Source organism: Nelumbo lutea, chromosome 8 (assembly GCF_056320005.1).
Source record: "Nelumbo lutea isolate HS-2025 chromosome 8, American lotus-T2T, whole genome shotgun sequence".
NCBI classification, from domain to species: Eukaryota; Viridiplantae; Streptophyta; class Magnoliopsida; order Proteales; family Nelumbonaceae; genus Nelumbo; species Nelumbo lutea.
The window spans coordinates 1276928-1294323 of NC_142691.1; the positions used below are offsets into that span (position 1 = coordinate 1276928).

The following is a 17396-nucleotide window of genomic DNA, read 5'->3' on the forward strand; positions in this document are numbered from 1 at the left end:
ACCAAGTAGGTTGGTTTCCATGAAATTCTCCTCCTCGTCCTCTCGGCCTGCCTCTCCTGACGGAAACAGCTCCGAAGTCAAGCTTGGAAAACTGGAATGATGTACATTATGATAGTGTATACCCTTAGCTCCAACCGGAATGATGTACATTATGACATTTATTATAAATGAATAAAGTACATATTTGATTCATGTTATTATGGTGTGTTTCTGTGTAATACTCTTAAACTGGACACATATGAGACTTGTGTTAGTTTAGAATCTTCACAGCCGTTGGGTAAGTTTGGGGAGATTTATCCTGCCAAGGCTGGCACTGATGTGCCGCCAAGTTGGTTGGGGTGGCTTGTCTCAGCTGCCAGGGTGAGACCTGAGGTGCATGCGGTGTGAGTTTACTTGAAACCCTGAACCAGACCAGAATTCCATTATTGCCTTAGACCTTGGTGATTAGTGGGAAAAACAGGAATGTTACACCTGACCCCTAGACTCGATTGTGATACTGCACTAGGCGTCGGATTGGACTGTCTTTGATATGCCAATCAGGGAGATCTTTAGAGGGGGTCAAAACCTGAGTATGTTGGACAGTTTGAGAATTCATCTGAGTGGGTGATCATAGTGACAAGATCAGCCCCTTTGTCAGACAAAGGTAATGATCGGGGATGCACTCTCTCTGATGGAAACCAAATCTGCCGGCAACCGATTTCAATCGTTGAAATTTGTTTTTACAAAATATATTTTAATAAAGTTATATATATTATGGTTTCAAAATGTTTGCAAAATGTTTTAATTCCCGGGATCCATGTGAGTAGAGTGTGCAGCATTGTTCCTTGTAGCCGAGGTAGAGGTCATCTCTTGTCGGGCAGTGTTTGATCATTATGGGCTGAGAGATTAAGTGTAAGACCATTGAGGGCAATACCTAATGGTCTAATCTTGCATTTGCCCACAGTCCCTGGGTTTTTATATGGTTGTTTGGCCCAGGGACCACTTAGTGCAAGTGTTGGGCCCGTTAAGAGCCCATGGTGATGGGCTCAGGGGTTCACTGCCCATAACAGTGAATTCGGACAGGCCTTGTAACAGAGGCTAGGTTGAACCCATGTGGCCGATGTGTAGATCAATGTTTGGGTCCTACGCCACACAAGGAAACCCAACTTAGCAACAATTTTGAAGGTTAGTGAGCACATGGACTTAATGGGCCTAAAGCCCAATTCGAACTGGTATAATTTGATTAGTTAAAGAAGGGGGCGGATCTGGGATTAGGATCAGCAGATAGGATAGAGAGTTACCTCTATCCACTCAGAGAGTCTAGATCCAAATATAGATTTGGATTTGGAAACTCCTAATAAGATTAGGAGGACTGATCTAATCTACAGATAAGATAAGGGCTTATCCTTATCTCTTAAAGAGAACTCCTGATCCAAATACAGATTTGGATTAAAAAACTCCTAATGAGATTATGAACTCTCTTTAAGGTTATAAAAGGAAGAGGAGGGCGAACCATTCTAGACACATTAGATCAGATTTCAGATCACAAAAAGAGAACAGACAACTACAATAAGACTACGCCATCTTCTGCTCTTGCGCCCTCCGCCTACTGCCGCCAGTGCCAGTTCATTCTCCACTGTAGGAGCGATCAAGAAGAGTTCTTGATATTAGTTTTTGGAGAAAAACTGATTTGATGTCATGCTCACATACCCTTCATCGAATTCTTGCTGAAGGATTCTGTTCTTGTGAAGAACTTGCTGATTCTGCTCTACCCTACACTGTGTCATCTTCAGTGGGAGCAATGTTTAGAGTTTTCCTTGGGTGTGAACACCTTCATTGGGAGATAATGTATCTTCGTATCAGGTACCTCCCTCTCCTACCTTTTGGTTTCAGATCTGGTCCGGTTTAGGTTCAAGACTGATCATTGAAAATGCAGATTTTCTAAAATAGAGAATGTGATTCCCACATGGGAGAGAGAGAATTTTTTGAAATTTTGCCCGAATTACCTGCAGGGTTCGGCTATCCATATGATGGATCTCTCATCCCTTTTCTCCTTTAGAAACAGAACCAACCTTATCTCTACAGCCCGGAGAACCTGGAGGTCTTTCATGAAGCCCACGGCAATTTCAATATATAAAAACTCGAAATCTCAAGGCAAAGGTACGTGTGATTACTCTACCCTTTAGCAGTCAAGCTCTCAAGCATTTGACTCGCATTTACAACATAATTAATAATTTAAACATCAGAGTGACCTCGCCGGATTAGATACCCCAGGTTATTTGATAGACTATTTTGCAGATCAATCAAATTTATCGTCCATCTAGAATTCAGATCACCCTCTAACTAAGAATAGTCAAATCTTGCACCATCAAGCTCCCAATTCATGTTCGCCATGGCCTTTACTAAATGACAAGCGGCTTAGCAGCCTAGTTTCCACGTCCAATTTTAATTCCACCCACCGCCACCGCTATATCCAAAAGCTTAGTATAAATCTACCAAATCTATACAAATAAATAAGAATAGGTATTAAAATAAAAACAGGTACAAATTATGGGTTGTCCTAAACCTAACAGTCTAATTTGCGTATAGGACACTCTTACAAAATATAATCTAACCTATTTGTGGACTTGTAGTAAGAGATTGTTCAGATTCCGCTGCTGGGTGGAAAAGCGTTTGACTTTGAATGGGTTTTGGCCGGGCTGCTTCCGATGATGCATGCTCAAAAGTTGGTGGACGTAAGGACTGCCCAAATGGATGACTTTGACCAAAAGTAGAAACTTAAAAAGTTGTATTTGTCTTATGGATTATGTTTTCATATTTCCTATTCATTCCTGTTTTCCTTGGAGGAGTTGAAGAGGTTTTTTTTTTTTTTTTTTTTTCTATTTTTTAGGGTGGGGTGGGAGAGGATAAAGTTGTGTTTGATTTTATAGAAAATAAGAGAGAAGTAGACAACTGAGGGAAACTTAAAGCCTTGCTTGTGGGTTATAGTGTCATTGGAAAGTGAAGAGTTTGTGTGTGTGTGTTTTTTTTTGAATGAAGTAACCTAAGAAATATACAATATTACTCCCTAATACATTAAGAAAAAAATCCAATATATAGGGTTGAATATGTACATATTAACCATTATAACATATGTCCTATTTGAACTCACATTAACACAAGAAAGTATCTTTGTGAATACAATTATAGATAGGTGTATGTTTGTCAAAAAAAAGTTATAAAATAAAGTTTTATTTACTAAAACACTCCCTATAGTTTCATGAATTTACTAAAACCTATCATATAGTTTGTATTTTACTAAAGCATCTCCTACATTCTGCAATCAAATTATCTAATTGATCTTTCATTAGATGAAAATAGAAAAAATGATATTTTTAACTTAATATCCATTCAGAAAAATTTAGTCAAAAGAAACTAAAAACAAAAATGCCATTTTTGCCTCTAATAAAACAAGGACAACCACTCTATGTTTCTCTATTGGGTCAATTTTGTTTTCTATAAAAAAAAAGTGGTAGGGGTACTTTTAGAATAAACAACCATAGATCCATACCCTTGAACATTTTTTACCCAGTTTAGGGATACTTTTGGAATAAACAATCATGGGTTGGGTCCATGCCCTTGAACATTTTTTCAGTTAGCTTAGGTGATCATATTACTATTTTGATATGGCAAAAGAAATAATTTTTAATGAAAGATTGATTAAATAAATAGATTGTAAACTATAAGGAGTGTTTTAATCAAATGCAAATTATAAATTAAGTTTAAAATAAATCTATAAAACTATAGGGAATATTCTAATAAATAACCCTAAGATAAGAAACAAAAATAAATTTATACATTTATAGGGCAATAATATAAACAAATAATGGGCTACACAGGTGGGGGGAGGGATGAAGTACAGTATTTTGCTCCTCCACCATCCAAATTTGGGCCGCCAATAAAAGAAGGCATGTGGGTAATTGTTGAGGCGAATTTTTGGTTGGATCTGATGGTCAAGTGGGGGGGGGTGGGTGGGGGGGGGGGGAGTTGGGCAGTTGGACGGGGAGGCGGCTTTCGGGTTGGGGATGGGACCAATAATGCTACATTTGATTTGGTGGATTGGGTTAATTGCGTTCCACTTTTTTAATTTTTGAAAAGGGTTATACGCTTTTAAACTTTTGGTGTGTGCATGCATTATTAATTGTTATTTCACTTATTTTTAGGGCATGGGAGCTTAAACAAAGAGCCTTGTATTGGCTTGGGGCCGGGTCCCTGGAATGATTTTTTAATCTTCATAAATTTTTTGGTTTCACTAACCCATACCAAACATTACTCAATATTTTTGAATTCTGTTGCATCACAAATTGCAAATTTTGGTTTTAAACAGAATTTGTTTCATAATTTTGATTATTAAAAAAGATATTGTTGTCCTTTTAATAGCTGAAGTAATGTTAATTTTGGTGATGGCGATGTGGCGGGTTCAGGGTGGGGGCACCACTCCCGGTCCCCGCACCATAGCCAAATCTTCAATGGCGGGTTGGGTTCAAGGCACGGTACTTCCTCAACGAATTCCTAAATTTTTTTACCCCTAGCCAATCATCTAAAATTATATTAAATTTTTAGAAATAGAATTGTGCAAATTCGGGCTATTACAAAAATTTGATTATGCAATTTTAAGGGTATTTTAGAATTGAGATTTTGGGATCCTAGATGTTTTATGAATTTGGGAAAATTCAGTGATATTTTTTAAATTAATATTAAATTTAAGAAAATTTTAATAACTATTTTCACTTTCCCTACCCCATCCCCGGTTTGGCACAGAATATTTTTCCTGTTCCCCTTTTAAGATTGGGGAAAAACCCACATCATTTGGGGCTGTTGGATGGGTTTGGAGAATTATATTCACACCTTGTTCCCATCTTGTCTCTCATTTGGAGCAAAAATATTCTCCGATTAGAAAAAACCCGCTTCATTCAAGATGGGGCTTCGATTTTATAGGAATTTCCATCCCTAACTATTTTGCTTTATTTCATTTCCGTCCAAATGATCAATAATTATCAAAATTTCAGTTTCTAAATTTTTAAGTTTCAAAAATTAGTATAATGTGCTTCAGGAAGAAGAAAAAAAAAAGAACAATTTAGTCTATGCAACGAAAAAAGAAACATCACCTCACTCAATATGTGACTCTGCCCTCTGGGGCTTGAATAGAAAATTTGGAAATGGAGTTAGGTTGGGTCTCGTAGGACTGTAAGGAAAATGAAACTGTTTCAATCATCCCAAAACAATTTGGGCCCAGATGGGCTATGTTGAGGATGGACGGCTTTTTAGTTGTCTAAATTCCATGGATCCCGGCTAATGGTGAATGCAAAGATGGTTCAGGCCATTAGAGCTGCCAATGGACTGAGTTCGGATTGGACTCCGCCGGAACCTTAACTAATTGAATCGAATCAGTATAGATGGTCCGAAATTTGATCATCCAGTTTTTTAACAGACCGAAATGGATATTGTCCAAGTCCATTCAATCGTTTGTTCAATAATATAGATTAGGGAGAGACCTACTGTATTCTACAGTTTGATACCAAATTTTTTTAAGCACCATTTAGGACTTGAGAGAGAGAGAGAGAGAGAGAGAGAGAGAGAGCATGCTGAACTGGTTGTTTCTAGCTACACCACCAGGTTGCTAGGTATATTAGCAGTGTCAATCAAGGTTTCTAAAACTGAATTGGATAGGGAATCATTATGGGGACCAGTTCCCGAGTCGAATGGTCTGACAGTCCGGTCTAAACAGATGGCCCACTCTAACAAAAAAATATAAAAAATAGCTAAAATGTTATCCGAGTCGATGGTTCGACCACCTGGGTCAGTAGTTCGTTGACCAATTCAACAATCAATATTTTCTAACCATTATTGACCCGAATGATCGGATCGTTCAGCTCGGAAACCGTTCAGGTAACTGGTTCTGTTTTACACCAGACCCGGTCCTTGGCCAAAAGCATTGAATTGGTCAATGATCCGTTGACCCAGGTGGTCAAATCGTCAATCCATTTGACTGTTTTTACTTTAATTAATTTTTTTGTTAACATTATCTATTTGTTTGGACCAGACAGTTGAACCATCGACCCAGAAACCAATGGCTAGAATATTTCTGATTCCGAGTCATTTTTTAAAATATTGTTCCTTATAATCCAATCATGAGGCCAAACCCTTGTCCAATTTGAAACTGATCAAAGCTGAACCGGCATAAAAACACTTTTATGAAAGTATTTTTATAAAAGTACTTTTCCAAAAGCGCTTTTATAAGAGTACTTTTACGAAAAGCACTTATGGAAGCAATTTTATGAAAGCACTTTTATAAAGACACTTTTACAGAATTACTTTTACGAAAGTGATTCTATGAAAGCATTTTTACAAAAGTACTTTTATAAAAGCACTTTTACAGAAGCACTTTTATAAAGATCATTTTTACAAAAGTACTTTTACTTATTCACTTTTGATTGGGTATGACCCAATCCGATCCGTTTGCATTTTAATTGGACTAGATTGGATTGCATTAGGTGTTGTAGTTTTTTTATATATTTTCTAGATTTCTCATGATATTTTGGTGTTTGATTAAATTTGGATTGAATTAGACCCAATCCAGTGCATTTGCATTTTATTTTGGGCTTGGATTGGACTTGGTTTGTATGGATTTGGACTAGATTTGGTCCACTCCATTTATAAATGGACCAAAATTGGATTGGACTAAATCGAGTCCAATTGACTGCCCTACAGGCCATCTCAGCAACATGCATCGAAGAAATTTTCACTTTCACAACGAATAAGATATAGAAAGAGTAATTGTAGAGTGTTGGCACATCTTTATCCCAGAGGAAACTAGCACCACCCTCCACACATAATTAATGTCTTTTTACCATTTTCAGAACTAGAAAGTGTGAAAATAGGGCTTTGTTTGTTGCAATGCAAACACAAATATGTACACTATATATTTGTCCTCTTTGCGGTTCATGAATGCAAACACGATTCAGATTTTAAACCATTTTTGCACTCATCTTGTTTGTTTGAAATCGGTGCTAAGGGTGGCCCCTATCATTAAACGCTCCAATGCCTAAATAGGTATAGTAATGCTCTCTTTACAGGGTACAAAAATGTCAGAAAATACATTTTTTATTTCATAATCATTACTTTTTTACATGTCAAACAAACACTCGCAAATGCAAGCTGCAATACATAAATGCCCCGGTTCGGCATTTGTATTGCAAACAAACGGAGCCTAGGTGACGAATGATGATGATAGTAAATATCATGCTTCTAAAATTTTTTACATTTTTTATGTCTTTATATTTTCATGTTTATAAAAATTATTCTTATTTGCCACACTTATTTTTGTTTAATATGATGAATATACAATATTAGAAATGTGCTTAAATGTTTTTTTTCTTTCTATTGTATTTTTTATACTTTTGTGTGTTTTCATATTTTTAATTTTTATTATTATTCAATTATGACATTCAAGGTTGACACATTTGACTCGAAAGGTTGAACTATTAACTCACCACCAAACATGATAACAATTACATTTTTTGGCTGATATTAAATTTGTATTTTATTTCTATCATCAATAAAAAATAATTATTCTCTCTTACACTTATTTTCTTTAGTAGGATTCAATAAAATAAAATAATAAGAGTTAATACCTAAATATAAGAGTTAATGAGAGAAAATTAAATGAGGAGAATCGTAGTAGTTAAAATTTCATTTTGTGACTCACAATAAAAAAGAAACCAAATTCAAAAAATTGAAACATTTTAATGAAACAAAAGTCCCATACTATTATTCATACTTTTAATAATAGTGGTATAGATTTAAAGGCTATGAAAAAACGAAAAAAAAAAAGCCATTCTTATTTGTTGTTTATTTTTTATTTTGAGAAATGAGACCGGCGTAAGCATTACTTTGGTTAATGGTAAGAGGTAATTCAAAATTCAAAATAACAAAAGTGGACCTATCAACCACCCATGGGCTATTGCCTATTGGAGCAATAAAAGGTTTGCATCACAATTCACATTTCACAATAGCAAAAAAGCCAACAACCGAGAACAGAAAACAAACCTACATTATTAGCATTTACCTGCGGGCAGGTAATAGAATTTTACTCAATCCATTCTCATTCTCATTAATCACGATGGAGTTTGTCGGTAGCGTGCATGACAAAGACGAGTATGAAGACTGAATCTTATCAACCTACCATGGAGGCACACACAGCGCAGCATCATCTGGTCTGGTCTGTCAAGGGATCGTACTAGCACTGTTACTCGATCGACTGGTGGTGGAGCCCTTAATGATTGGTTTAAGTTGTTTTTCACATGGACATGGTCCATTAATTCCATGGGTTGGAGATGGCCTGGTCAGATCAGGTGGAAACGGAGTAGAAGCGAGGTGTGCTTGTTTCGGCCGGCCGGCGGCAGTAAAGAACGAAAACTCCCAGAAGCTTCGACTTATTGCTACCAGCTTGGCTGGTACACCATGACCATGTACAATGACACTGGAGTGATATTTGACTACAAATTAAGAGGTAGAAGTAGTATAGTACTAGTTCCACTTCCACAGCATATGTTTCTTGTTTTCGTTTTCACCAGCAACGGTTGGTATCCCAGAGCCAGACGTAGCTTAATTAGTCGTCTACGATGAGATCAATGCTGAAAACTGATCACAAGGGTTCCATTTGGCTCCCAGCCCAGCCCTAACTAGAGAACTAGATGCAAGAAACGACAAAGGAAAGGTTCTGGGTGGTTTATAATAGTAGAGATTTACAATGATAGGAGTCCAAGAAGGATTACAAGAGTCATAGATAAAAAGGATTACAACAGTACAGTTGAAGCATGACTAGAAAGCGAAAAGGTGTAGAAGCACTTAAAGCTTGGCCCGTAGTTCAGTAAATCGTGCACTACTAAAGGGTTTGGTAAGCAAATCTGCAACTTGATCTCCTGAAGAAATGAACTGAACCTGGAGGGACTTCTTAAGAATTATCCCGTAAAATGTGAAAGTCAACTTCAACACATGGCGTTCTGGCACGGAAAACTGGATTTGAATCCAGGCAGGTTGCTCCTACATATCACACCAGATTATGGGTGATTGAGGAAGAAGATGACCTAAGTCACGTAACAACAACTGCACCCACAACACTTCAGTGGCTGTATTAGCACATGACCAAAATTCTGATTCAGTGTTGGATCGTGTTATGGTGGTTTATTTTTTTGAACTCCAAGCAATAAGATTACACCCAAGATAGATAACATAGGCACCGAGCGCCAATCATCCAGGCATCCTGCCCATTCAGCACCAAAAAACGTTTCAAGAGCAAGAGAAGAAGCTGAATGCAAATGAAGACCATAATCCAATGTGACGTTTCACAGCTGCCCAGTGCACTGAACTAGGAGCATGCATGGCGATGGCGGGAAGAAGGGGGGGAGAGAAAGTGTCGCCGTTGCAAGTTGCAGTGGCGATGGCGGGAAGACAGGGGAGAGAGAGAGAGAGAGAGAGAGTTGTATGAATAAGTGAGAGAGATGTCGAATGGAGAGTCAAATTTTTTAGTTTAGGTCACGTCTGAGCGCTAATATCTGAAAACTTTTCAGACCCTTTTTCAAATGCAACACCAAACAAAGTGGTGTCTAAAAAACAACATTTTCAGATTCAAATGTCTGAAAATTACAATCAAACGCTACCTAAATCCTTATTAGTACCTGAAATTAATATTTAATTGTACTGCATTTTCATCAAATCTCATTTTTTTCTTAATAATAATAATAATATAGAAAAAATAAGTGCCTACGGTAACAATTAATTTAATTTTTGTCATCGTCATATTGAGAATCACGTGGCCATGAAAAGATAAAAACAGAGGCACCCAATTTTCAATGGTTCACACCCTATTTTTATGTAATAAATTACTTAATTACTACTAGAAAATAAAAGTAATACTATATATATATATATATATATATATATATATATATATATATATAATGTCCGTAAAAAACACATATGACATATACAAATAATTTAATATAATAATGAAGTTATGTCAGCTTATCAAGTTACGTATGAGGTATTGTCTTAATAGTCAATAGTTCTATTAATTTAATCTTCAGATTAACCAATGACCCAATACTTATAGTTGGTCACTCAGCACCTCTCCCTCTAAGCAGTCCTGATTTCAAATCCATACAAGGATAGGTTCTCCATGCATCAATTATTGGATCAACTCACCCTATTCTTATAGGAAGCCACATTATATGCAGCACATCCTTTCTTTTCTTTGCAGTGGTGATCATGGGCCAGGCCCAGGACAAACTTTAAGGGCTGGGCTTGAACAAAAAATAACAAAGTCCAGGCCGAGTCAGAAAATGATTACCCCTTATCTCTTTTGCCAAGATTGGCTTCGGTCAATGTAACGCCCGTTTGAACAGCCTTTATAATCATTGGAAGTATCTCCATGCCTATATATTTTATTTCATGGGCAGTGCAAGATCATAAAGTCTGTTCGAATGGACCTTGCACTGAGTGAAGCTGAGTTCCCTTTCGCCTCTTCTGGTTATTCTTAAATCAAAACCACCCGTCAGTTGAATTAAAGAATCGGACTGAAAATGGTGTTGTTGATGTGTGTTAAAAGTATCATTTTCTGAAAAAATATTGTTTTTTTTTTTTAATATTTCTATCGGATAAGACATTTGCCAGAAGAACAACAACACCTTTTGTTTAGTACCAGTGCTTCATATCTGTTTTCAACACTAATATCCATTATAGAAAGTCTACATCACTACTACATCATATTCTCGTTGACAACAACAAGCTTTAATCTGAAAAATTGTTGAATTTAATATTGCTCCAAACTATGCCTTCTCAATTTTCAAGGCACAACTTGGAGCACTGTTTTATATTAAAAAAAAAAAAAAACCGGTCCCAAACATTTAGTGGTGCACTGTTTTTTGCAATGTAACACTAATGTGTCATTGATTTTATAGTAACGGCATCGATGTCAAATATACGCTAAACATATCAGTGATTCATATTTTTACAAAAAAAAATAATATCAATAATTCGTATTCACAATTGCATCAGAATCTGACGTGTTAATTCGTTAGTGAGTTAACTTTGGCTTTTGAGTGCCAACCGGCCAACAGCCCCCAACATGAATTGGTGGAGGTGAATCCGGACTTCAATACATGCTCCACTCCACATGATGATTTGGCTAGAACTTGAAATCACGGCCTTTTGAGATCATCCCAATTTAAGGTGGACTCATATCAATTAGAGGTGTAAATCAGGTCGTGTTGCCCATGGCTTGGTACGAGGTTCCACAGGCCGTGCTAGGTTCGGTATGACTATGTGGACCGTGCAGGACCTGGGGTTTTAGGTTCGTGGGACGGTACAACCCAGCCTGCAGCCCTACCCAGCACGGCCCGATATGGCCCATATATATATTTTACATATAGTTATATAATATTATATAAATTATAATTATATAATAATATATAGTATATAATATATTAATAAAATAAATATTTTTTTTAATTTTATTGTACTAATTTATTTAATTAATGTATATATATAAGCAATTTTATACACAAAATTCATATAAAATTAAAATTTTAAGTTTTGTGTCAATTTTTTTTAAATAAATATCTTTGGCCTGGTTTACGGCCCAACCTGGCCAAAGGCTCGGCCCACGGGTGGTCATGCCAGGCTGACCCCCAAATTTTTCACTGGGGAGGGCGGCATGGCCCGCAGGCCAGCACGGCACGGCCTGACCTGGCACACTTTACACCTCTAATATCAATTATTGAAATTTGAAGGTTGTGTGTGTGATTCACAGGTTTTAGCCCAATGCTACGCCCATTGCTACAGTAGATATTTCTCAATCAAGTAGGGTTTTGCACAAATAAATCCAAATCGACCAACTCGGCCCAACCCAACCAGAGTTGGCCGGTTTTTCTTTACTACTAGTCGGTTTTGGGTTGTAAAGATAAACAAACTGATAATTTGGTTCGGTTTCGGTTTTCATATGTGAAAATCAAAACCAAACCAAGTTATGTGAAAAAATATCTATTCAGAAAAAATATCTATTAAATATAGCTATTTTGGTTTTAAATAATAAATATATATTTGAAAATATATATATTCTGAAATATATCAGATATATATTTCCAGAAATTAGAAAATATATATTTTGATATATTTGTATATATATTTTGGTTTTAAATATATACTTTCAGAAAATATATTTTGAAATATTATATATAATATTAGCACTTTGACTTCATGTGCATTATGCAAGCTTGGAGTTGGTTGAAACCCAAACCAACCCAAATCGACTCAAACCGACCAGGTCGATTTTACTTAATAGAGGATTGATTTCGATTTACTCTATAGGTAACCCAATCAGGTCGGATCAATTGAAAAAATACTAGTAAACTAATCCAAACCGATCCGTCAACATCCCTACAATCGAGGATGAGGAAACCTGGATATAAAAACTGCCTAAACACGCCGGTTAATTATATATTTGCCAAGTGTCAACAGTATATTTTATCACTGACGTGTTTATTTGTGAGTGGTGTTTCGAAGATGATACATGCCTTTAGTGCTGAGTGCTGAGTGCTGAGTGCTGAGTGCTGAATGGTGTTTCGAAAGAAGGTAACATCTTCCGTACTTATTATTTACGAGCAGATCCCGCTTCCTGAAGACTGTTGCGGGCCCCACTCTGACATTTGACGCAACTCAGTCACCAAAATTGTAAATTCGGCATAACCTTCGGATCTACCGAGCATCTCTGCTCTCGATTCCCGGCATCTCTCTATCAGATTCCTTCGCCCGCCATTAAAATCTTGGACCTCTCCCCTGCTTTATATATAAAATCTCTAACGAGTGAGAGGCAGGTTCTGGTCGGAACACGAAAGTTGGTTCTGAAAGAGGGAGAGAGAGAGAAATAGATCAATCTCATTTCTCAAGCGGTTGGCCATGGACGTTTTGGGGTCTCCCTTAGAAGCTCTGCTCTATAACTATGTCAGTGCCGGTTTCCTATCAACAATTCACAACTTATTGGCTTGGGTTGCCGTCTTAACCGCTGCCTTTAGTGTTTGGAAAATCAGAGCAGCCGGTTCCCATTCTCACCCTCCAAAATTGCAAGTAGTTTCTTCTCTTCCCAATCTTCTCCATGGAGCATCTTCAGAATTAACGCCCTCAAACCCAGACTTCTCTAAACAATCGTCTCAACCATCTTTGCTGGTGGATAAGCCATCTCTAGCTAGCGCTTGCGCAACAACGCAGCTATCAACGGCTATTTGCGCCGTTGCAGATGCAGATGACAACAGGACAAAAGGAGGAAAGATTACGCTCTCTTATTACGAGGATCTCGACGACGACGAATCTACGCCAACGGAGAGCTTGGATGACCAGGGTGCTGATGGCAACGGTGGCGTTTGGTGGGAAGCAACATGGGGCGTTGAGGAGCAGCTGCGACGGGGTGGAACTGGAAGCATTTGGGTGGGACTGGGGACTACCAATACAGGAGATTTGGGTTGGTACCATTATCAGGATTTAACGATGCTAAACGGCAGCGTTGTTAGGTTATGGGATAATCATAGACGGAGAAGTCGCCGTCAGTCAGGTTCGTAGCTGGTTAGACTGTTAGGGGCATAATGGAGATTGCGTAATTGTAAAGTGTATATTATTATTATTATTATTATTAATTTTCATTTTTTTGCTGCAAGTGTTAAGTGTATACTATTAAAATTTGGAAGTAGGGATTATGTATGCTTTTCAAGTCTGAAGAAGCCATGTTGCATTTTTTGCTCTTTCGAAGCCTCAGCTCTTCATCTAGACCGTACGTTCATATGAGATATGATCTGAGTTGGTACGTATTAAAAATGAGAGCACTCTTTACTGCTTTGCATTGAGAATATCTCCACGCTTGTATGTTGTATTTTATGAGGAGATATTTTCAATGCAATTGTGAAAATGGCATGAGCACAGCTTTGCCCTAATAGAAGCCGATCTCATTAAAAATGTTTATATTATTGTAAAGGGTAAGTGCTCCGCATGGCCGCACGTACGTGTGCAAGTAAAATGATGAAAAGATAAAATATATTTAAATTTAAAAGATTTCTTACCGTATTCCTTAAAATAAAAATTAAAATATTTTAATTCAATTAATGTAATATCACCTCTTGGGCTAATAATCGTGTTGGCTTAATCAACTAAATAATATGTCACCATCGCCTAGTGTTGCTGATCATAATATCTCTTGGGCCTCTTGCCTTCATATTCTAGTTAAAAATATCACCTCTTGGAGCATGTAAAGGCAACCCAGGTTTGGGTGGGGGTGGTGGGGTCATTAGAGATTGCGAAGGAAATTTCATTGATGACTTCTTTTGTTTCTGTGATCATTGTATCTCCTTGGAAGCGGAAGTTAAAGCTCTTCTAGATGGTCTTCAACTATACTCAAATCTCAATTTGAATAATATTTTGGCTGAGAGTGATAACATGGTCTTAGTGAACCTCTTAAATTCAGGTTTAATGACTCCTTGGTGTGTGTATTACTAAGTAAAGAAATTTCTTGATTGGCAGCCCAACTTAGGATTTCTTTTAATCATATCTACAGAGAGGCTAATTGTGTGGCAAATTATCTTGCGAATTTTGGAATAGATAGTCCTCAAACGTCTATTTTTACTCAATCAATCAAATATCCATACAAGGTAGACCTTTAATCCACGAAGATAACTCTGGTTTACCAATTCCCATGTACACGTAATGTTTTTCTTTTCTTCTTTTTTTTTTTGTTTCTTTTTTGTGGGAAGGGTTTTTTTTTTTTTCTTTTCTTTTTGAGAGTTTAAGGAGTGTTCCTTGTATTTTGGGCTTGGGCCAAGGTGGGCTATGTCCTTCCTGCATCTTTTTGATAGTGATTTGCTTCTAATAAAATTTTAAGGTGGTTGCTCCTCTACTTGGAGTAAAGTTTGGGGCTAAAGAAAAATTAATGTAATATCACATGCTACTCACATGTCCAAATAAGTACTAACCATCATTAATGAAAAGGTATAAATAATAACCACATATAATTCATGGTATTTGGATTTAGTTTTTATGGTCTATACAAAAACTAAGGTAACTATCAGTTTTATATAATACTAGTGGTGACCTGTGTGATACAGGAGATTTGTTAAGCAAAAGTTAAACAATAGAAATACATAAGAGTATATAATTGTTTTCAATTTTAATTTTTAATAACCAATCCCAACAAACTCGACTCAAATTGATCGGTTTTTTAATATTTTCATTTGGGATTGGTCTAGCAATTTTCCAACTCGACTAAGTTAGGTCAATTTTGATTTGACCATTTATAAACCAACTAAAACTAAGTCGACCCAATTATATATATATATATATATAAAAAATTAAATATAGCTTTTTAATACGGGAAAGTGGGAAATTTCCCATATTTTTTAGTCTAAAATATTTTGTACCATAAATTTATTTCTTAATAATACCATTGTGATTTATTAAATTTAAATTTAACTTTTAAGTTTAAATATTTTGAACAAACAAACCAAATCGAAAATAGACACAAACTGATACAACCTGAGTTGGCGGTTTTTCATTAATGGTCAATCATTTTTGGGTGGCAAACTCCTGACCTAAACAGGTCAATTTGGTTGGCGAAATATCCTACAACCGAACTAAACCAATCCTTGAACACTCCTAATTTCACCTAAATTAATGGTTTAATCTCAAATAAATAAGAATGGTTTAATCTCCATTCATTACTAAAAATTTTAGCAAAAATACACAATTATTAAAAATAAATTTATAAGGAAAATACAATTGATATCTAATAAAATGACAATAATTACAAAAATATTGTAAATACTAAAAATATATTAAATTAGTTAATAAATAGTGTAATCTCAATAGTTTAATTTCTAATAAATATTATTTAATAAATTATAAAATACATAATTACTAAAAATAAGCTATAACAAAAATACAATAAATAAGATCAATTAAATTTCAAAGGTTAAATAATAGTTGTTTAATCTCCAATAATTATTGACAATTTACTGGAAAATAAAAAAATAAAAATAGATTTATAAGTAATTATTGAAAATATATTTATTAAAATACAATAAATAATTATTGAAAAGAAAAGTATTATTTTGATGTTTAAATATAAATATATAATGAATATACACTATTATTGTAAAATTTGCTACTAATAAATATTATTTTTTTGAAAGTTATTTTCTATAATTATTAATTAATATAAGTGAATTTAACTATTTACAATATTATTTAGTTATTTAAATAATATTGTTATTTAAATTTTTAAAATATTAATTATATATTGAATTTAAAATACTAATTATATATTAAATTATTATTAATATGAATATTACGAAATCTATTGTAATTATTTTTCTACTTTTAAGAATTTTTTATTCATTAAATAATTTTGTTATTTTATCTATTTAAGTCATGTTAAATATTTAGTTATTTAAATATTTAAATAATATTTAAAATATTTGAAATTTTTATTATTTGAATTTAATTTATTTTAATAGTATTACGTAATATTAAATAGTTTGTTATATAATTATTTAGCTATTTTTAATGTTTTGTTATTTAAGATATTTAGTTATTGAAATATTTAAATAATGTTTTATTTTAATGTTAATTTTTTATTATTTGAATAAAATTTAAATTGAATAATTGGTAAAATTATAATTTATATTGTTACTACATAATTTCATGATGAATTTTGTAAAAATATAGAATTATTACTAATATGAATATTATTAAATCTATTGAAATTAATTTTTTTATTTTGAATAAAAATTTTAAAGTTATTATATAATTTCATTATAATATTTAAATAATTCTATAATTTTTTAATTGAAACTTTCTTTAGATAGATGTAGATAAAAAGTGGTGGAGAGGATAAATAGGAATTAGAGATAGTTTAGGAGGGACTCTCTCTACTAAATTGGAGATAATTTACATGTAATGTTTTTCTTTTCTTTTTTTTTTGTTTTTTTTTGTGGGAAGGTTTTTTTTTCTTTTCGAGAGTTTAAGGAGTGTTCCTTGTATTTTGGGCTTGGGGCAAGGTGAGCTATGTCCTTCCTGCATCTTTTTGATAGTGATTTGCTTTTAATAAAATTTTAAGGTGGTTGCTCCTCTACTTGGAGTAAAGTTTGGGGCTAAAAAAAACTAATGTAATATCACATGCTACTCACATGTTCAAATAAGTACTAACCATCATTAATAAAAAGGAATAAATAATAACCACATATAATTCATGGTATTTTGATTTAGTTTTTATGGTCTATACAAAAACAAAGGTAACTATCAGTTTTATATAGTACTAGTGGTGACATTTGTGATACATA

At 34.7% G+C, this 17396-nt stretch overlaps 1 protein-coding gene across 1 annotated transcript; it reads left to right on the forward strand.

Annotated features, from left to right (window-relative positions):
* Positions 1-12566: 12566 nt before the first annotated feature.
* On the forward strand, positions 12567-13783 carry LOC148842096 (uncharacterized). The gene has a single exon (XM_088959653.1). It carries the CDS (start codon positions 12976-12978, stop codon positions 13630-13632), a length of 657 nt encoding a protein of 218 aa, XP_088815779.1. The 5' UTR covers positions 12567-12975; the 3' UTR covers positions 13633-13783.
* Positions 13784-17396: the final 3613 nt, after the last annotated feature.

Bases quoted from the DNA above. Each gene is read 5' to 3' on its own strand.
- LOC148842096 (XM_088959653.1), top strand. From the start codon at position 12,976: ATGGACGTTTTGGGGTCTCCCTTAGAAGCTCTGCTCTATAACTATGTC.